The sequence below is a fragment of the Fusarium oxysporum genome, chromosome 12 (genome assembly GCF_000149955.1).
Source record: "Fusarium oxysporum f. sp. lycopersici 4287 chromosome 12, whole genome shotgun sequence".
Lineage (NCBI taxonomy): Eukaryota > Fungi > Ascomycota > Sordariomycetes > Hypocreales > Nectriaceae > Fusarium > Fusarium oxysporum.
This window is the reverse complement of record NC_030997.1, coordinates 362,819-381,415: the sequence shown is the minus strand read 5'-3', so window position 1 is coordinate 381,415 and position 18,597 is coordinate 362,819. Positions and strand designations below refer to the sequence as shown.

At 49.0% G+C, this 18,597-nt stretch overlaps 8 protein-coding genes and 1 non-coding gene across 10 annotated transcripts; 6 read left to right on the top strand and 3 right to left on the bottom strand.

Moving 5' to 3' along the window:
* Window positions 1-10: 10 nt before the first annotated feature.
* Window positions 11-1,067, top strand: FOXG_13206 (uncharacterized protein; the record flags this gene model as incomplete). Its single annotated transcript, XM_018393160.1, has 2 exons — window positions 11-752; window positions 803-1,067. 2 exons carry the CDS (start codon window positions 11-13, stop codon window positions 949-951), a joined length of 891 nt encoding a protein of 296 aa, XP_018252370.1. The 3' UTR covers window positions 952-1,067.
* A 240-nt stretch (window positions 1,068-1,307) lies between these two features.
* On the top strand, window positions 1,308-3,613 carry FOXG_13205 (uncharacterized protein). Its single transcript, XM_018393159.1, has 4 exons — window positions 1,308-1,814; window positions 1,867-2,528; window positions 2,571-2,704; window positions 2,760-3,613. The coding sequence occupies exons 1-4, from the start codon at window positions 1,471-1,473 to the stop codon at window positions 3,222-3,224; spliced, it is 1,605 nt and encodes a 534-aa protein (XP_018252369.1). The 5' UTR covers window positions 1,308-1,470; the 3' UTR covers window positions 3,225-3,613.
* A 262-nt stretch (window positions 3,614-3,875) lies between these two features.
* Window positions 3,876-4,934, top strand: FOXG_13204 (uncharacterized protein). Its single transcript, XM_018393158.1, has 2 exons — window positions 3,876-4,644; window positions 4,699-4,934. The coding sequence occupies exons 1-2, from the start codon at window positions 4,016-4,018 to the stop codon at window positions 4,724-4,726; spliced, it is 657 nt and encodes a 218-aa protein (XP_018252368.1). The 5' UTR covers window positions 3,876-4,015; the 3' UTR covers window positions 4,727-4,934.
* A 778-nt stretch (window positions 4,935-5,712) lies between these two features.
* On the top strand, window positions 5,713-8,119 carry FOXG_13203 (uncharacterized protein). Of its 2 annotated transcripts, XM_018393157.1 has the most exons (10): window positions 5,713-5,802; window positions 5,854-5,942; window positions 5,994-6,081; window positions 6,131-6,213; window positions 6,263-6,454; window positions 6,508-6,584; window positions 6,639-7,026; window positions 7,078-7,482; window positions 7,532-7,804; window positions 7,852-8,119. In XM_018393157.1, exons 1-9 carry the CDS (start codon window positions 5,748-5,750, stop codon window positions 7,640-7,642), a joined length of 1,488 nt encoding a protein of 495 aa, XP_018252367.1. In that variant the 5' UTR covers window positions 5,713-5,747; the 3' UTR covers window positions 7,643-7,804; window positions 7,852-8,119. The 2 variants fall into 2 exon arrangements, with proteins under 2 accessions (XP_018252367.1, XP_018252366.1); XM_018393156.1 differs by having other exon boundaries at window positions 7,532-8,119.
* Window positions 8,120-8,360: 241 nt separating this feature from the next.
* FOXG_13202 (uncharacterized protein) lies at window positions 8,361-9,635 on the bottom strand (the record flags this gene model as incomplete). The annotated part of the gene is made up of 2 exons (XM_018393155.1): window positions 8,361-9,504; window positions 9,560-9,635. The coding sequence occupies 2 exons, from the start codon at window positions 9,633-9,635 to the stop codon at window positions 8,642-8,644; spliced, it is 939 nt and encodes a 312-aa protein (XP_018252365.1). The 3' UTR covers window positions 8,361-8,641.
* Window positions 9,636-10,332: 697 nt separating this feature from the next.
* On the bottom strand, window positions 10,333-10,406 carry FOXG_21102. Its single transcript has one exon. It is a non-coding gene; the product is annotated as a tRNA-Val (tRNA).
* Window positions 10,407-11,000: 594 nt separating this feature from the next.
* FOXG_13201 (oxalate decarboxylase) lies at window positions 11,001-12,758 on the bottom strand. Its single transcript, XM_018393154.1, has 4 exons — window positions 12,247-12,758; window positions 11,981-12,196; window positions 11,810-11,933; window positions 11,001-11,763 (listed from the first exon to the last, which is right to left on the bottom strand). The coding sequence occupies exons 1-4, from the start codon at window positions 12,613-12,615 to the stop codon at window positions 11,075-11,077; spliced, it is 1,398 nt and encodes a 465-aa protein (XP_018252364.1). The 5' UTR covers window positions 12,616-12,758; the 3' UTR covers window positions 11,001-11,074.
* Window positions 12,759-13,276: 518 nt separating this feature from the next.
* FOXG_13200 (uncharacterized protein) lies at window positions 13,277-14,648 on the top strand. The gene is made up of 2 exons (XM_018393153.1): window positions 13,277-13,821; window positions 13,869-14,648. The coding sequence occupies exons 1-2, from the start codon at window positions 13,572-13,574 to the stop codon at window positions 14,447-14,449; spliced, it is 831 nt and encodes a 276-aa protein (XP_018252363.1). The 5' UTR covers window positions 13,277-13,571; the 3' UTR covers window positions 14,450-14,648.
* Window positions 14,649-15,267: 619 nt separating this feature from the next.
* On the top strand, window positions 15,268-17,535 carry FOXG_13199 (uncharacterized protein). The gene is made up of 2 exons (XM_018393152.1): window positions 15,268-15,653; window positions 15,707-17,535. Exons 1-2 carry the CDS (start codon window positions 15,332-15,334, stop codon window positions 17,425-17,427), a joined length of 2,043 nt encoding a protein of 680 aa, XP_018252362.1. The 5' UTR covers window positions 15,268-15,331; the 3' UTR covers window positions 17,428-17,535.
* Window positions 17,536-18,597: the final 1,062 nt, after the last annotated feature.

Sequence of the window (18,597 nt, the reverse complement as noted above, 5' to 3'; positions counted from 1 at the left end):
TACTGTCAAAATGGTTTACGGCGATAAAAATGCACCTAATTGTCAAGTCCCGACGGGACTCAGCTCCCTCCCCCGCAAAGACTGTAATGCCACTATTCTCATACTCCTACCCTTTATTGTCAATCATCTCTCGGCTATAGTCACCCATCTTACTCTCGGTAATCGCAAAGCAAGAAATAAGTTGAAGTTCTGGGATTACAACCATCTTAACGGGTCACCGAAAGATGCCTCATCATGGACGCCCTACAACACCTTGGCGACCATTGCAATGACGGTAGTACAATGCGTCGTCAGCGCCGTGGCTGTCAAGGCCTCCGGACTGAATGTCAGCATCGGACCGCTCATCATGTTTTACTTGACCAAGCCTCGTGTTGGGTGGGTGGTTGTCATGTTATCGGCTTGCTTCTATGAACCTCTCACCGATACAGCCACCGATGTACTCTTCCAAGAATGTGTCCTCGGGGTCCTGGCACTTCCCGGTGCGCTCATGTTCTTGAGAGTCAGTGGTTTTGGAGAGATGCCCGATGGTTGCGATACATATGATATGTACGATACGTATTCGGTGGGCACAAATAGTGACGCCGATCTCTTCCTGCGCAGCGGGTCAAGCAGCCTTGTCGCATGCGGTGCGATACTTCTGTTTGTTGGTATTTCCATGCTTTGGAAACGCCGCTTTCTCAAGAGGCGTCTCGGCCTATTGGCCATGATCCCTTGCACGGGGGCATTCGTGTCTGCTTGGGTTCTCTGGATCGGTAAGACTACCAACGACGCTCATGCGACTGAAAGCTAATGAGGTTAATAGGCTTTGACTATGCTGTCATGAATGGAGACTTCTGTATTTCTGGGTCGGCTATCGGAACTGTATCTGCTATATCTACCATTTTCCCGATTCTGAACGGTCTTTTGCGTGGCTGGATTGGATATCCTGGGGGAGGCTACCATCCGTATTAAGCTGCCGTCTTTATTTTGAGATTAGTCTTTGTTGATCGACCTTGTTTATTGATGAAATATTGCATGATTGGAGGCCTAGATTCTCTTTCGCTGAATACACGAGTCTTTATGAAAGCTAAATCATTGGCTACGTCACACGAGCTGAGAGACTTGCTTATGAAAAGTTTCCTAAAGCTGCACATAAGCATAATTTCTAATCTCTTATCTCTCTGCACAACTCAACGCCTCCTGATTGTCTCATTGGGCGTTGTCAGACACTCTGTGCAACTCAAGTGAGACATCGCCCCGTGATCGACAGCGCATCAGAATGAGGGGGTTCAGATCTGCCAGTTTTCATTTTCTTTCCCGCGCTGTATCGCGATCCTTCATTTTTACATCAAGCGGCTTGAGGTGTCACTGTTGCAGTTTGGCTTGTCGTGCAAACCTTGTTGATAGCAGTTTTCTCGACGTAGCGACCATCGCCGAGTTTTCACCCGACGGCTTAGCATCCCTTGTCCCTCGTATCACGAACGCGCCAAAATGTCGCGTGCCTCCTCTAGCACGGCCAGCAATGACGATGCTCTCGAGCTAGAAGCCGCTGGCTACGCCCAGGCCATGCCGCGACGCTTCTCGCTTTGGTCCCTCGGCGCTTTATCGTTTACTTTAACCTGTACATGGCTCGGAACCGGATCTTCAATCGGAATCAGCTTGACTGAGGCATCTTCCGCAGGGACCTTATGGTCGTTACCTATCGCTGGCGTAATGACTACTATTGTCTCGTTGGGGATGGCGGAACTTGCATCGGCGTATCCTGTTGCCGGGGCGCAGTACTATTGGTCCTTTATGGTTGCGCGGGACGACTACAAACCTTTCGCATCATATCTGTCAGTGCCAAATGTTAACTAGACAACATTGAGAAGGTGACTTATTTGACAGAAACGGCTGGATGAGTGTTATCGGTTGGTGGCTTGCCTCAAGCTCAGTCTCCAACTTCGTCTCATCTATGATCCTCGATATCGTCGGCGCATGGCATCCAGACTGGGATCAAAAGCGATGGCATCAATATTTGATATACGTCGCTCTCATTTGGATCGCCACAGCCGCCAATATCTTCACGGCGCAGTGGATTCCTCTCTTCAACAAGATGGTCTTTATCTTATCGGTCCTAACTCTCAGCGCGACTACGATAACACTCTTTGTCGTAACGAAGGATCATGCGTCAGCCGAGTTCATCTTCACCGATACTACCAACCGGACTGGCTGGTCCAGTGACGGTTTCGCATTCATGTTGGCCGTTGGTAATGCTGTTTATGCATTTCTAGGAAGTGATTGCGGTGCTCATCTCTGTGAAGAGATACCCAACCCAGCCAAGAATGTACCAAAGGTCATGATATATCCGTTGCTCATGGGTTTACTAACCGCATTCCCTTTTGCAACGTCTCTCATGTATGCGATCTCTGATATTCCAGCCGTACTCAACACTACAACTGGGTTGCCACTGTTTGAGATATACTATCAAGGAACTGGCTCTCGGCCCGCCGCGTCAGTGCTGATGTCGCTGTTCGCCTTTTGTTTCTTCGCTAATCTGGTCGCCAATGGTAAGACTACCTGTCATGACAAAGTCGGTGCTAACTCTATAGCGACAACTTCGTCACGTACGCTCTGGGCCGTTTCGCGTGACGGTGCCTTGCCATACTCACAGTTTTGGGGCCGCGTTCATTCAAGGTTCCAAGTTCCCGTCAACGCACTCCTTCTTTCTGCTGTTTTCATTACTGTTAGTATATACCTGCCAACTATGTCTTTTTGGTCTCACTCACCCTTTCTTCTAGCTATACGGTCTCATTTTCCTTGGTTCTTCAACCGCATTTTCTGCCATGGTCAGCGCGGCCATTATCTTTCTCCAAACTTCCTGCGTCATTCCCCAAGCTGTTCTCCTTTACCGAGGGCGTGATCGTGTCTTGCCACTTCGGTACTTCAGTCTCGGTAGATACGGCGCTGCCATCAACGGCATCTCAGTCGCATGGGTAGTATTTCTCGATATCCTGTACTGTTTCCCGACTACCGTGCCTGTCACGCCTGAGAACATGAGCTATGTCTCCGTCGTCTTCACCGGATTGGTAGCATTTGTCATAGCCCTCTGGTTCACAACCAAAAAGGGAACCTTCACAGGGCCTCAAATCAATATTGATCTTCTGAACGCTCGACGAATGGCGGCTGTTCAGACGTTGGAGAGCACTCGCCCGACGGCTGAATACCATGCTCTTCGAAGTTCAGAGACCGTGAAGGAGGATTAGGCGGCACGGTAACATTTACTCGTATCGTGGGCTTCCACGACCAACGACTGACCGAATGTTGAAAGTTACGATCTTACGCTGGCGACACACGTGTATCGTCTTATTGGCTCAGGGTCCATAAGTGCCATTATATATCTATTCAATACAAGGTTAAATGCAGCTCTGAGGATCATTCTTCATCAACTAGTCTGCGGTTGAATAGAAGCTTACTTCCGATACAACGTAGCATACCAAGAAAAACTCGCACTGCCTTCCCAACCAGGAAATCTCCGACCCTAGTGGGGTCACAACAGTAGCACCATTCTTTTCACACCGCAAAAAACACTTCAACTCTCCACGTCGTGAAAGAATTCTCCGGACCCTCGGCGTCAGCCTTAGGCCTCATAGGGCTCTAATGATACGACTTTTCGAGTCATTCGGGAAGCGGAAATATTTATCCGATCCACCTGTGCCGCTCCGCGCCTCATGCCAAGACGTTCGGTTACTTCTACAAACGAACCAACCCAACCTTGGCGATGGTCGTTATTGGTGAGAATGTGATTTTCAGGGGACTTTTTGTCGGCGCGGGCGGCAGCAGCCTAATTTGCCCTGCATTAGTGCTGTGAGAATGGGATGGGTATAGTTTTTGAGAAATATCTTTTGCTTGGCGAGGTTGAATCGGAGGATAATACTCATGATGAAAATCTATATAAAGCAGAGAGATTTCCGTGAATAGACAATCTCTCAAGCTCAATCAGCCATTTAGACAACAATCATACGAAGAGTTCAATATCACCAACTTCACCGTCAAAATGAAGTTCTCTACCATCACAACCCTTCTCTCCACTAGCGCAGGTGTCCTCGCAGCCGGTCCCAGCGCTACAGCCAAGAAGGCCACAGCCATTGAGTCCATCAAGGGCGACAACGGCATCACCACTCCCCTCCCCATCCAGCCCGGCATGGTCGACGACTGCGACGCCTTCTACTACGTCAAGCCTGGCGACAACTGCCTCATCATCTCCGCCCAATTCGGCATCTCCTTTGACCAGTTCAAGGAATGGAACCCCACCGTTGGCAAGGACTGCCTCAGCCTCTGGGCCGATGCCAACGTTTGCGTCCGCACCATTGGCTTTGAGTACCCTGAGACCGCTGCTTGCTATGTCAATGAGGATATTCTTCCTTGGGGAAGTAACAAGGTTGCTGCTGCGAAGGCTGCCACCGAGTGGTGCAGCAACGGCGCTCAAGGGGTTTACAACATTGGTGAGAAGAGGACCAAGTGTGTTGATGCGCCCTCGGGTGATGGCAAGTTCATCTTTGAGATCTACAATGAGTGGGGAGTTCGACAAGGTCTTCCTTCCAAGGAGTGTCAGAGAAACCTCCTTCTTCCCATCTCTAAGTGCACCGACGGAGGTCAGGGACGGGTCAAGAGCTGGCACACAGAGTAAGTCTCCCCCACTGATATCTGCAAATGTGAGATTATACTAACATTCTATAGAACTTATCTCGAGAAGGGCAAATGCTAAGTCTCAAACACTCATTCTCAAATGACGATGTCTTAAAATCACATTGCTTTCTTTCGACTTCTCTCAAGAACGGGGGGTTCGGAGCCCATGACTATCATGACAAACCAGTAGTCATCTACCTGGTCTTGTGCTTCGGACCAATGATTACCATCTTCATAGTATATAATATGATATCTTGTGCTATCTATCCAAGCTTACTGTCACTCCCTTTCCCCTCTCAGATCCGGTGCATGATTGAAACTTTTGCGCCATGAACGTTCCACTTTTCTTTGATTAGAGCTGGGATTGTTACTGAGGGCAAACCTTTGCCTTCGACGCACGTAATCTTTGGAATCAAACATCATCTGCGTGAAACCGAAAGGAAAGTTGACGTCTTCCGATCGACAATCCACTAAAGATGCCTCTGATAAGCTACTTAAGATAGCTATCGAGACATGGCTTAGCGCAGGGAAGGTCCAGCCGAGCGCGGGGCAGGTTATCAACAATCGCCTGACATCGATATTCCGTCATGAGCGATACCAACATCATGTTGAGATTGGCCTCGATCTTACCACTTTTAGAAGGTAAAATGCAAATTTCCCAATCCGCTATCCGAATATCTGAATCTTTTCACATTCTCCACCGCGCTATTACGTGACAATGGCCATCTCGCAAACGGACTACGCTCATGAAAGACTAGTGAATCCCGACGGATCAGGCTCCATTGTAAATCCGGGGTAAGGATGGAGATTAACATGCCCTTTATCACTACTAGTCGCTACCCCAGATTTCAGATAGGCGCTTTTCGGCGACTATAAGATGTGGCTGTTATCAGGCGATCGACCCCGTCGCTTGGACCTTCAGGATCGTATTCGAGCTGGTATCAACAAACAACCAACTGATAAGCCATCTCGGAATGAATCATCCGGAGATTGCAACCAACAGATACCAGCGCTGAAGCATATAAATCACCCTCTTGGCACCTTTACTTCGTTTTCATCAACAAGCCACCAGAGACTATCAGCACACCGGATTCTTAATCATGGCTATGCAGATCGATCGGGAGGCGGTTCCAGGAACGGAACAACTCATTGACGGTATGTAATCACATGCACTTCAGTCTTGACAATACCTAACAAAACCCGCAGTAAACCACAAGTTGCAGAACAGCGATCATGTTGAACAATCTGACATCGTTCTCATTCCGCAGCCAACCAGCTGCGGAAGCGACCCACTCGTACGTCCAGACGAGCCACTGCTTTTCACGCATCATCTAATGTGTCTGTAGACATGGTCGAAGCGAAAGAAGTACTACCAGCTGCTCCTCGTCGCCCTTTACGCTTGCGCCTTTTCCTTCGGTGAAAACACTCTTGGAGGTTAGTCTTGGGAACCTCTCTGCATTCATCGATATTGATACGATAATAGCGGCTTGGACTACTGTTAGTAGAGACACAGGCGTCTCTTTGACAAACATGAACGGCGGTAGCGCTTTGAATTATCTCTTACTGGTATGTTAGCTTTACCCCCCGTTCATTCCACGCTACTCACCTGATCAAGGGCTTCGTCAACATTTGGTGGATGCCCACTGCCAACATCCTAGGCCGGAAGCTAGTCTTCCTTGCAACAACATGTCTCTGTCTCGCCACCGGCTTTTGGCTCGCTGCCATTGAGGGAACAGTCCAATGGATGCTCAACATGATCGTAAACGGAATCGGGACATCTGCGTATCAAGCCATCATTCAACTTACTGTAGGTACCTGACCGATTACAAGCTCTCACAAGATCGCTAACTTGATGTGTAGATCTTCGACATGTTCTTTGTTCATGAGCGTGGTCGCATGCTCTCGGTTTATCTCTTTGCTCAGCAGCTTGGCTCTATGTAAGACCAGCCGTGATTAACATCTGTGGGGACATTATACTGACCTCATGACAGCCTAGGTCTTATCTCTGGTGGCAGCATGTCCGACACCGTCGGATGGAGATGGTCACAGAACATAGTTGGCTTCATATTCGCGTTTGTATTGATTGCCTTCACCTTTTCTTTCGAGGAGACACTATTCCCTCGTTTCCTATTTGCTGGATTGCAGTCGGCCCCTCTTCCCTCTCACAAGGATGAAGAGACAGCGGAGAAATCTACTGTGGGAAAGAAGCTGGAGCTCAGGGCAGTTCCGAGTCAGACAAACGGTATTGTCGATGACTTTCCCAAGCGATCTTACAGGCAGATATTGAAGCCGTGGGTGAGGTATCCTCAGAACAAAACAACTTTCTGGCAATACTTCCGCCGTCCTTTCTTTCTCTGGGGCTTTCCCAACGTTGTCATCGTAAGTGTTTCCGTCAAGTCGCTACTGTCCTTCACTGATCAACAAACCTAGGCCGCGTTCATCTATGCCTTCGGGGCCACTGCCGGTATTGTTTCCTTCAACACCATCTCCGAGATCCTGACGGAACCGCCCTACAACTTCAGTACCACCAATACCGGTCTTGTCTTCTTCGCCGCTTTGGTGGGAGACATAATCGGTTGGAGCATCGGTGTACTGAGCGACCAAGTTGTTATTGCTCTGGCGCGACGAAATGGCGGTGTCAAAGAACCTGAGATGCGACTCTATACTCTCGTTCCTTGCTTAGTCTTCGCTGCCGTTGGGTACATGCTCTATGGTTGGGGTGCTCAGACGGAAGCGCATTGGATCACCATCGCCATCGGTATCGGCGCGATGATCTCACATCAGGTGGGAGCTTGCACGATTGCTACTGCATATGCAATGGACTGTTTCCCTGGAGTAAGTTTTGTAGCCCATTCCATGTCAGGAATAAGACTGACAATCCCAGATATCTGGCCATCTGTGTGTTGTTCGAGTTCTGGACCGACATCAACCCGTCGCTATGGATCATGATCTTCATCGTCCTGCATTGAAGCCGCTGGCTATGGTTGGACCATGACCTGCTTTGGTATCATGGTATTAATGTCGGTTCTTGCCGCTATTCCTCTGGTCCTGTTTGGTAAGAGATGGAGGATCTCCAAAGGGCCGAGATACTACAAGTTCTTGGATGAGGTAGGAGGATACACCGACTAGAACAAGTACAAGTCTCGACCTATAGGTAGTTCTTGGGTATCAGAAGGCCTGTAATCTCGATCCCAAGTGCAAAAGGTAATTAGCCAAGTTCAACCTCGCCTTAGGGAACGACAATAAGTTACTCAGAGAGAAGTCTTCCGTCGCTTAGAAACGAAAGGCTGCAGTTTTCTGTCATTTCCTAGGGGCGCCAGATATGGGATTAATGTTGGGATCAAGCACTATTTAGTATGCCTAAAATGGCATATATACTCGCGAGACTATGCTTTGCTATTTGCATAACAAATAGAGCTAAGGATTTAACATCTATATCTAGTATGTTACTTAATACCAATATATACAAGAAGAATAATATATATGTGCTTCAGTTATGCAACTCGTGCACATTACTCAAAAACCATCACCAAGCCGATGATCCCAGCCATCCAGGTCCAAGCCACGAGCTGGTGTCTGTTGGCGCCTGAAGCAATAACCGGTGTGGATGGTGCCTCTACGGGCTGAGAAGGATACAGACCATCTGTCGACTTGGCTGCCTGTCCCTCGCCGGTAACTACTGCTTCAGTGGCAAGAGTCGTTGGGGCGGCCTCTTACCCTTGTTGTTAGGTGCTGACGCTGAAGGAATTACTGCGGTACCGGGTTGCGATGTGGAGACAGTTGGCTGAGCAGGAGGATGGTAGGTTCCATTGTTGTGGGTGGGCTCTGGTGAGCCATGAATCGAAACAGAAGGCTTCCCATTCTCACATCCTGGCTGAGGCTTGCCTTGTGTCTGGCTGGGGACAGATGAATGCCCATTTTCATGACCTGGGTACAAGTCGCTGTGTGATCCTGGTGTTGGCTGAGGGTTCACATAACCGTTATGGCCGGTCGATTATCCGTGGCTTCCGCTTGGGCTTTCGCAAGCAGCCGCGGGCATCGTCAGGGTAACGAAGTCCTCCCCGTTAGAGCCACAGGCATGGCATGACAGGGTAGTTGTAGTCATCTCCACTGGTGGATAAGTCTGATGATCACATCCGCAAGGCTCATAAGTGATGGTCACAGGGACGTAAGTGGTGGTCAGAGATGCAGGATTGGTTGAGCAGACAGTAACGTATGTAACAGTTGTTACTGTCTCGGTAGGGATAACCTTGGTGTAAGAGAAAGCCTTGGTATAGATAGGGATGGAGACGGGAGTAGTGAGAGAGGTCGGCAACTGGTTCTCGGTAGTCTCGATGGTCTCGGTAGCCTCGGTTGTCTCGGTAGACTTGGTTGTCTCGATGGCCTTGGTGGTCTTGGTGGTAGTAGATTCACCCTTTGATGTCGTCTTAGAGCCAACGTCCGTAGCCAATGAAGAGGCTGGTTCGCTTTGGCTGGCGGATGAGCTCAACTCAGATGTTGATGCGGCAGGCTGGGTTGCTCTAGTGCTCTGAGATGGAGCGGTGGAGGAGACGGAGGCCAGGGTAGACTCTGATTGGGTTGCGATAGAGCTTGACTCGGATGTTGTTGTGAAACCGTGCGCCGTTGTAGAAGTGGACTGAGTAGTGGTTTCGTCATCGCAATCATCTGTCTCTGTTGAAACTTGGCTGGTACTGGTAAAGTTGGGGGCCGTTGCTGTAGATTCAACTGTGGTAGTCGAGGTCTCAAGCGTTGATGTCTCAGAGCCAGTTGACGCTTCGGAGGCAGCCGATGTCTCAGAGGTAGTTGAGGTCTCGATAATGGTGGTACCAGTGGATGAAGCGTCTGTAGTAGTGGAAACTACAGTAGACTCAAGAGAAGATGACGACCAGATACCAGATTGTCTAGGCTGTACCTTCAAGTTGCCTAGCGATGCAGTGTTCCCTGGCAGGGCCAGTGGTTTTGAGAGCTGCCGGCGCACTTGCAGACATCTGAAATCGAAAATACTAATGATGTACGACAAGCAGTGCGTTTGCACGAACGCTACTGTGTCAGAACATGCACTTGATCGCGTCCCGAAGGAAATGTGTTCTTTCCGATGGGCCAAGAAGCCTTGTGGTGGATATTCATATTCTCTTCGCTCTGCGCTTTTCAGCGTGTATGACGCGAGCGAGCCTGAGAAGCCTGCGTCGGATGTACTACGCCGCAAGATGCCACATCGCCTGCCGACGCCCAGCCTACCAGGGCCGCCGCGAAGACTTCCGGAAGTTCATTTAGAGAGGTTATAGAAGATTTCGAAACGGAAACTCAGCTCCAGCTGCTGATCTTTGAGGGAGGTGTTTGGAAGGCTTTTGCGTGGATAGGTTGCGTGATGACAAAGCTGGTTACTCCGAGCGAAGGACATGAATATGATGATAGGGAGCTTGACCTACAGTAATAATTTGCAAGGAGATTCAATTATCATAGAACTCTATGATTGGAGGGTGTACAACTAATATGGGTTACTCACAGTTGGGGTTAGGATAAGATAAACCATGCATTCAATTAACTCCCTTGATAAAGACAACTTTTGTTTGGATGACACTTACATGCGCTTGCATAGCATTTGGATATTGGATTTACATCCCAGCTACATGCTTTACCTGGAAGAAAAAAAGGAGCTTGACAATGATGTAAATCGGCCAAAAATGGTTCCGCCCGGGATCGAACCGGGGACCTTCTCGGTGTGAGCGAGATGCCATAACCAACTAGACCACGCAACCTTCGTATGATTAGTCATTGAGAGAAACGAACAGTTACTGCGCGACATGATCGTGCGCGACTCTTGGGCGATTCACATTCACAATAGCTACTGACTAGCTACGAAGATAACCTGAGAACTATATGTTCAAAGTGCCGAAAACAAGATGTCTCTGAAAGTAGAGGGTTCACCCGTCGAGAACCCGGTTTGCGTCGGAACAGCGACTGGCTTATCCAGTGGCCAATCACAGGTGGGGCGAATCAACATCTCAAAATGAAATCGGCGATCTCCAGGGTAAGATAATAAATAGAATGAAGAAAAGGATGGATTTCATGAGCAATTTGAAATGAATAAAATTAATTGTATTTTCCTATTCAATTTAAGCTTTTACTATGGAGTTCTTTTATGATAAATTTTTTATATTAGAATGCTTTATCTTAGGTGGAACATTTGCCTTTCTGCCAAACGCTAACTTCACGATACCCATGCTTGACACTCAGGTCAAATCAGTGGCTCAGAAATTAACTTGCGTACACCATGGCTTGCCATGTCACGTCGTTGTGGGTTCAAAGTCTCATCCGCGACCTCACTCTGGACCTGTCACTTTCATTAAGAATCATGCGGACCAGTACATTCTCTATCTTGTATACATTTCCAAAACCAGTCGCCATACAATCTCTGTAAGGGAGCTTACAACTCCTCGTCAGCCTCAGGCTTAGACCTAACAAAGTCAGGCTTGGTAATAACATCATTATCCGCATCCTTGATCCTGTCCCAGAACTTCGCAGCGTTCTTGGGATCATCCGCAAACAGCGTATCAATGACCTGCTTCTTGGGTGTCTCGCCCATCCACTTGAACAGCGAAATATCTCTAAACTCATCAGATCGAAAGATTTCCAGCATCTCAATGGGCTCATCTCCAATGTTCTCAACAAAGTGTCCCATGTTCTTGGGAACAATACCAACATCACCTGGGACGTAGTCAAAGGTTCGTGCGTTACCCTCAGAGGCGAAAATTGTCACGCGAGCGCGTCCTTTGATGAAGAATGACCACTCATCTGCAGAGGGGTGCCAGTGCATCTCGCGAATGGCACCAGGCTCAATGATGGCGTGGGCTGCAGCCACGGTCTTGGAGATGGGGAAGTTCTTGGAGTCGGTGATGCGCACCTGGCCTCCACTTGTCTTGAGAGGCTCTTGGTCGAGCATGCGGTGAGTGAAGTTGTACTTGGACTTCTTAGCTTTCTTGCCCTTGGGGGCTTCATCTTTGATAGGACCCGGGGTGCGGCCTTTGAAGATGTACTTCTCGCTCTCGGGAAGGCGAGCAAAGACCTCAGGGTCCAAGTCAAAGTTCTTGGCGATCACAGACTTTGGCGTATGTGCTGTTTTGTTAGTCAAGTGTGTCTCCAGAATCAATCGGAAACGTACCGAGCCAATCTGTGAGAACAAAGGTCGATTCCTCAGAAAAGTGCCCATTGTCAAAGATGAGAAGGAATTCCGTGCCATTTGGGCTCAAACCCTGCAAGGAGTGAGGAACTCCGCTGGGGAAATACTGCAGGCTGTTAGATAACGCTCTGCGAGAGAAACCCACTTGCTTACCCATAAATCTCCCTTCTTCAAGTCGTCAATGAAGTTCCCGCCTTCGTAATCAAGAGCCGTGACTCGGACTTCTCCGTCCAGCACGTAAGCCCACTCGGCCTCCTGATGCCAGTGAAGTTCACGATAAACACCCTCACCAAGACGCATATTCACGCCCGCAAGCTCAACACTCGTTGGCAGCTCACGGATGGTGGTCTGACGGGTCCAGCCGCCCTCCTATCCTTGAATTAGTCAAAATCTCTGCACATCACATCGTATGCACGAACCTCAATGCGAATATGCGAATCCGCAAAACTCCAGCGCATGTTGGCCAGATTTCCATGATCTGTGCTAGGTGGTCTAACGAGATCAGGATTCTGACGCGAGCGCGCCTCATTCCACGGTCCCAAAACAGAAGCTCCGAGGCCGTTGCGCCAGGGCAGAGGATCAAGCTCGTCGCCGACAGAGTCGACGGGCTTATCAATTGGGTCTCTGTGACCCGGCGTGAACGGCACTTTCTTGCCGCCCGTCACACCGCGATAGTTGGGTGGTAGTCCCAGACCTTTGAGGAGCCTCTGGCGAGGACTGTCCTCTACGGGGACGCCCGCGCAGATGTCCAAAAAGGCTGCGAGATAGGCAAGGTGAGGGAGATGCATATTTGCGGGGCTGTCACAGACAGGTTCAATTGACTTGTTGGAAAAAAAGGAGTGCTAATTTGGGCAAGATGAATATTTGGCTGACATTGATGAACGATGGATGGGGGCACCGATTGCTCAATCGTCACTCACGTTAAGTAGGCTTCTCAAAGTTGAAGGTAAACAATGCCAAGATACAGCGCCAAACGAAAGTTCATGACGCCGAGAAAGCGATCACCGGCGAATCACCGAGTTACGTCTTGTTTGGTATGCAAGTCCGTCTGGGGTAACAGCGCATGATGGTGATGACTGCCGTTTGCCAACGCGGGGCTCGGTTATCCGGCACATAGCCCCCTCCAAGTCAAACAAGTACCCAACCCTGCCTACGTGGTATTACACTCTCAATATGTGTGGATGCGGCGTAACACCCAAGCAACGCAACGAGCTCTCAGGGCGTTGCGAGCGCTTACAGGCTTCAGCGTAACCTGTTAGGGTGTGATCAGCTCGAGCCGTATACTCAACGTGGTAAGAAGGAGGGGAAAGAAGATGGTGTGTCAAGATGACGCCGTGATAGCGTGCATCGATAAAAGAAGAATCCGGGATGTGGGGTAGTTATAAGCCGGAGATAAAACTAGACCCGGGATTTGCGAGATTTCCCCCGCTTATGCCAAGAATAGTCGATCGGGAACGACCAAGGTCTCTAGCCTATCTTTAAAGGCGGAGCTAAGCTTGACTTTGTTTGAAACCTTGTCTCTGGGTCTTTAGCTCGGTCAAGACGCGGAGTCTGGGGGGAGCCAGGCTTTTTTCGTTTCCCGGTTGCCTGGCTGGTGCTTCGACTTTAATCGTAATTTACACCTTGGCTATTTTCGTTTATTTATGCCCCTCTTCTAACCGACGTTACAAAGAAACGCATATCTCGAACCACTTTCACATCATCCCAACACACACACAGCAGCAGCAGCAGCAATCTTACTCAAATGTCTCAACCATACGGCGCAATCACCAACGGTGAGAGCAGAGCTGAAAACGGCATCGCTGCGCAGAGCGATGAGACGCAGGCTCTACTTGCTCCAAAACCAGGATCTAGATCTTGGTTGCGGAAGAGATTAAGTTCTGATGTCCGCCGAGATTGGGCTGATGTTATGCTTTTGGCGTGCTACATCATAACTGGCATTCTCGACAGTGCTTCCATATCAACATGGGGTGCCTTCGTATCTATGCAGACCGGTAAATCCTTCCCATCATTTCAATCTGATCTGATCTGACATGTATAGGAAATACTGTTTATCTCGGTCTTGGACCTACGGCTGGGACTAATCGTTGGAAAAAGTCTGGATCTTCGATTCTGGCTTTTTGTATCGGTTCATTCTTTTTTAGTCGTCTGCACAGGGTATTTACACCTACGCCTAGACGAAAATGGGTATTTTGCTTGTCTTTTGGCATTCAGACAGTTTTCATCGTTGCAGCTGCTTGTATCGTTACCTGGGGACCTAGAGGTGCAGGTCCAGATGATACACCCTGGTATGTCATTGTACCAATCGCTCTCGTGGCGTTTCAAAGTTGCGGACAAGCTGTTGCGAGTCGTGCACTCAAGTTCAACGCTTTGACCAGCGTTGTTCTCACGAGCATCTACTGCGACTTGTTCTCCGACGCGGAGCTGTTTGAGAGCATTTTTGTCAATGCGGAGAGAAACAGGCGTGTTGCAGCACCAGTCCTGCTCCTCATCGGTGCTATAATTGGAGGACTCATTGCGAAGAGCGAGCTGGGGACTTCTGGTGCGCTGTGGGTAGCCGCTGCGCTCAAGATCATTGTTATGTTTGGTTGGGCGGCGTGGCCTGCAGAAGAGGGGTCTTGAACGAGTTATCGGTCCTACTTGTCTGATTCGACAATCGCTGTTTGACAGGGTCCTATCTTTAGAGTCTAGAACTTTTAGTATTACACCAGGTCAGTTTAGGAAGCTCTGAAATTACAAAGCTGATGCACGGTATACGCCACGTTCTGACTCGTGATATATACGCCTCTTTCTCGCTATCCTAGTCATGCAGGCTTTCATCCCATGTCCAAGTCCAGCCCCTGGAACCCGTTTCAAGCGAAGTTGTATCGATGTAACTTCCACCACTGATCTCCACCCCCGGATTTATTAGACGTCGATCTTGGTGCCCCCATCATCATGTGGTCAGCGGACATGTTTGTCCCCCCTTGCACGCAACCCTCCCAGGCCCGGCTAAGCGACTCCGGCAGAAGCCCAAGGTCAGCTTACTGGCTGCTAACACCGCAGTGTAGGCAACCTATGTGATACCTCAAGTCGAACTCAATTGAATTGATTTGTTCTCGGATTGAATGGATATCTGTCGGTGTTCGGTATCGAGGCACATAGTTCTGTCGATGATTCCTGCATGGGGATATACGCCCGTCAGACTGAGTGTCGCATTTATATACGTGCCCAATCCGCGATGCAGTGGTGATGAGGGGAGGGTGTACGGCGAATGGTCACCGGTAGAGGGGGTTGATGTGATACCCTCTGAATGTTGACGACTACAGGTGCTCTGTCAGTGTAACTTACACATGACGACTAGTTGATCCTGAGGATAGAGCTGCCTCGATTAGGTAGCTTCAGATAGATAGACTTATTTTTAGCGTATGGCTATATTAATCCGCAAAACGTCAGCTCTGGACTCGAATTTCCAGACTCAAAAAACATCTTCACTAAACATTCTGCCATCTTGATCACACCAGTATGAAACTGCTCGACAAAGCCAAGTCAGACGTTCGCAACGATGTCACTTGGAATCGGGCAGCTCGACTAGGAGTCAAAGGAGCTAAAGCTTTGCCATCCGGAACTGTCCAGTACCTCAGCGACAAAGTCCCTATTGTCGGCTGGTTGCCGAAGTACAATCCACGATGGATCGTTAATGATCTCATTGCTGGACTTACTCTGGGTCTCATGCTGATTCCTCAGGGTCTGTCCTATGCGAAGATCGCAGACATCCCCGTTGAGTATGGGTTGATGTCAAGTTGGCTTCCAGCTGTCATTTATGCTTTCATGGGGTCTACTAAGGGTAAGCTGTCCACGATCACTTTCAACACCAAATCTGTGTTTAACGATGCTCAGATGTCTCAACCGGTCCAACTTCACTTATTGGCCTCCTCACCTCCGAGAACGTGCACGCCCTCCAAGATCGATGGACTCCATCTGAGATTGCCTCCGCAACAGCCTTCATGATGGGAGTCTACGGCCTCATCCTTGGGTTTCTCAAACTCGGTTTCCTCCTCGAATTCATATCTCTCCCTGTTCTCAGTGGTTTCATCACTGCAATCGCTATCACTATCATCCTCAACCAGATGGACTCACTTCTTGGTGAAGACAACGTCCGTGATGGTGCAGCAAAGCAGATCCACGATATCTTCAATGAACTCCCCAATGCCAATGGCTGGGCATGCCTCATTGGCTTCACTGGAATCTTGTTCCTCACTATTCTTGAGAAGTCTGGAAAGAGGTGGAGCAAAGACAACAAAGTCATCTGGCTTCTGTCGACTACAAGAGCATTCTTAACTTTGGTGCTGTTCACAGGTGTCAGTTACGCTGTCAACAAGAACCGAGACCCAGATAACTTTCTCTTCGAAGTCGTCAAGGTTCAGTCTAAGGGCCAACAAGCACCAACAATGCCTAAGGCTGACCTGATCCCTGAAGTCGCTGCCCGCAGTATTGCCGTCTTCATCGGATCGGCAGTTGAGCACTTGGCTATTGCACGAGCATTTGCCGTCAAGAACCACTACACCTCTGATCAAAGTCAAGAGCTTTGCTACCTTGGTATCACCAACTTCTTCAACAGTTTCTTCCATGCTATGGGTGTTGGTGGCGCCATGTCCCGAACAGCTGTCAACTCATCATGTAACGTCAAGTCGCCCCTCTCTGGTGTCGTGACCATGGCTGTTGTCTTGATTTGTGTCTACGAGCTTGTTGGTACACTCTACTGGATCCCTAAGGCGACACTAGCAGCCATCATCATCACTGCTGTCTGGGGTCTCATTTCACCCCCTTCGACCTTCTATCGCTACTGGAAGACCTCCTTGGCTGACTTTGTCGCTTCCATGCTTGCACTCTGGGTTACCCTGTTCCACTCAAGCGAAGTCGGCATTGGATGCGCTGTTGGCTTCAACATCGTCTACATCCTGCTTCGCCAGGTCTTTACCAAGCTTACATCGACTGGAGCCGACGTTGAGTCAAGCCCCAGATCGAACTGGCCTGGAAGCAACCACCTCTCATCAACCCATATCCCAGAAGACACCAGGATCTTCACCTTCAATGAGTCTCTCATCTTCCCCAACGCCTTTTCAAACACATCCAAGGTGCTCGATGAGATTCAAACCTTCCATGCAGCTTTCTACAACGGTAGCCATGGACCCGAGACAGAGCGCAACTGGTCTGTTGTCGGAGAGAAGAGAGTGGCCCGTCTTCGCAAACAAGCCAACATCAGTGACCCTTCATCACTTCCGGGCATCGGTCTCGTCGTCTTGGACTTCTCTCGCGTCAACATGCTAGACACAACTGCTGTTACGTACCTCAAGAACCTGGTCAAAAACATCAAGAGCTACGGTGGAGAAGATACTGAGGTCAGGTTCGCTAACATGAACGCTGTTTGCCGGGAGCGCGTTAGCCGTGCGAAGTGGCGCATCATTGAGGTTGGCTCTGATGACGAGTATGATGGCGATACTGATGCTATCTACCTCTACTGGGACGCGCAGGCTGCAGTGTCGGCACCGAGGAGGAGAGGCTCTGTGTTGAGTGATGATAAGGGTCATACCATGCATGAGGAGAAGGTTGAGGCTTGAGCTTATGAATCTGTATTACCTAACGACTGGGGAACTTTCATGAATCGGCGTTGGACATTTCTTTTACCTCTCTTATTAGTACAATACCATTCTTTCGTTGATGCCTCGCTTTTTGACTCACTAGACACGTGATATTGGGCTTCCAAAGAGCATACGTAGGTCATTCGACGTAAGCATGTAAGCAAGGTATTCCCCCGCTCAGCAGTAAGTGTCGTCTTACCATGGTGTTCGGTGGCGCCATAGACTGTTCGCTCGACCCTATGAGGCCGCCCTGACTGCGGCCCAGCCTAGTCAACCGCATGCTGTACCTAATAAAAGCGATAGAATGTTTCCAGAATATAATCACAAGGTCGCTGTGCCACGTGGGAAGAGGCTCTTCCGATACAGCCTTAAATAACCACTGTCGGTGTCATCATGACTCGTTGTTCAACGTCTCTCTTCAGATTTATCCAAGATGAGTTCATTGCCTCGATTAAATCTATTATTTCCTAAGCACGGCTAAGGACTTGATCTATTTATTAAGATGTTAAGTGTCTGACGTTCCGCCAGCCCGTCGGCGTCATGTCTTCTAAGAATCGTACGTCCTGAGTTGATCGAGATAACGAAGTTGCATCTTCAAGCTCTATACGAGATTGTGGGTGGAATCAATCAAGCTTTACGTGCATCGAGTGAATGGTGAATACGAAACGTCAAATGAATGGTCCGCATTGAAGCGGAGATCGGTGCTGCATGTTTATGGCGCGGGCCTTGATTTCTCCTGAGTGCCGAGATCATTCCAATGTAACATCGTGAAATCGATCGTAGCAGAATCGCTTTATGATGAACAAACTGTTTTACCCGGATCATCCGCTTAAAATGTATCAATCCTCATCCATGCAAACACAACGATATTTGGTGCACTCTGCAGTAATTTCGAAGGTTTCAAGTGGCTTCTGACGTGAGAAATCTCCAAACCTTGTTGGGCCCTTTGATCCGGCCATCATCATCTGATATCCTTCCGTCCCAATCATCTGATGAATACGAGAACGCTTCAATACGAACGCTCAGAACTCAATGACCCACTAACCAATTGAAACAATTTCAGCCCCTCCATTTCCTTCGAACACGATCATTTTGGGGAGGATTATGCTGCATTTGGTTAGTGATACTCAGCTGATTATCATGGCGCAA

Excerpts from the sequence above, each read along its gene's own strand:
- FOXG_13205 (XM_018393159.1), top strand. The coding sequence starts at position 1,471 with ATGTCGCGTGCCTCCTCTAGCACGGCCAGCAATGACGATGCTCTCGAG. Across the intron at positions 1,815-1,866 it reads AAACCTTTCGCATCATATCT|AAACGGCTGGATGAGTGTTA; the intron begins GTCAGTGCCAAA and ends CTTATTTGACAG. Across the intron at positions 2,705-2,759 it reads TTTCTGCTGTTTTCATTACT|CTATACGGTCTCATTTTCCT; the intron begins GTTAGTATATAC and ends CCTTTCTTCTAG.
- FOXG_13199 (XM_018393152.1), top strand. The coding sequence starts at position 15,332 with ATGAAACTGCTCGACAAAGCCAAGTCAGACGTTCGCAACGATGTCACT. Across the intron at positions 15,654-15,706 it reads TTTCATGGGGTCTACTAAGG|ATGTCTCAACCGGTCCAACT; the intron begins GTAAGCTGTCCA and ends AACGATGCTCAG.
- FOXG_13201 (XM_018393154.1), bottom strand. The coding sequence starts at position 12,615 with ATGCATCTCCCTCACCTTGCCTATCTCGCAGCCTTTTTGGACATCTGC. Across the intron at positions 12,197-12,246 it reads ATTCGCATATTCGCATTGAG|GAGGGCGGCTGGACCCGTCA; the intron begins GTTCGTGCATAC and ends ATTCAAGGATAG. Across the intron at positions 11,934-11,980 it reads TGAAGAAGGGAGATTTATGG|TATTTCCCCAGCGGAGTTCC; the intron begins GTAAGCAAGTGG and ends AACAGCCTGCAG.
- FOXG_13200 (XM_018393153.1), top strand. The coding sequence starts at position 13,572 with ATGTCTCAACCATACGGCGCAATCACCAACGGTGAGAGCAGAGCTGAA. Across the intron at positions 13,822-13,868 it reads CTTCGTATCTATGCAGACCG|GAAATACTGTTTATCTCGGT; the intron begins GTAAATCCTTCC and ends TGACATGTATAG.
- FOXG_13204 (XM_018393158.1), top strand. The coding sequence starts at position 4,016 with ATGAAGTTCTCTACCATCACAACCCTTCTCTCCACTAGCGCAGGTGTC. Across the intron at positions 4,645-4,698 it reads GTCAAGAGCTGGCACACAGA|AACTTATCTCGAGAAGGGCA; the intron begins GTAAGTCTCCCC and ends AACATTCTATAG.
- FOXG_13203 (XM_018393157.1), top strand. The coding sequence starts at position 5,748 with ATGGCTATGCAGATCGATCGGGAGGCGGTTCCAGGAACGGAACAACTC. Across the intron at positions 6,214-6,262 it reads CTTTGAATTATCTCTTACTG|GGCTTCGTCAACATTTGGTG; the intron begins GTATGTTAGCTT and ends CACCTGATCAAG. Across the intron at positions 7,483-7,531 it reads CAATGGACTGTTTCCCTGGA|ATATCTGGCCATCTGTGTGT; the intron begins GTAAGTTTTGTA and ends TGACAATCCCAG.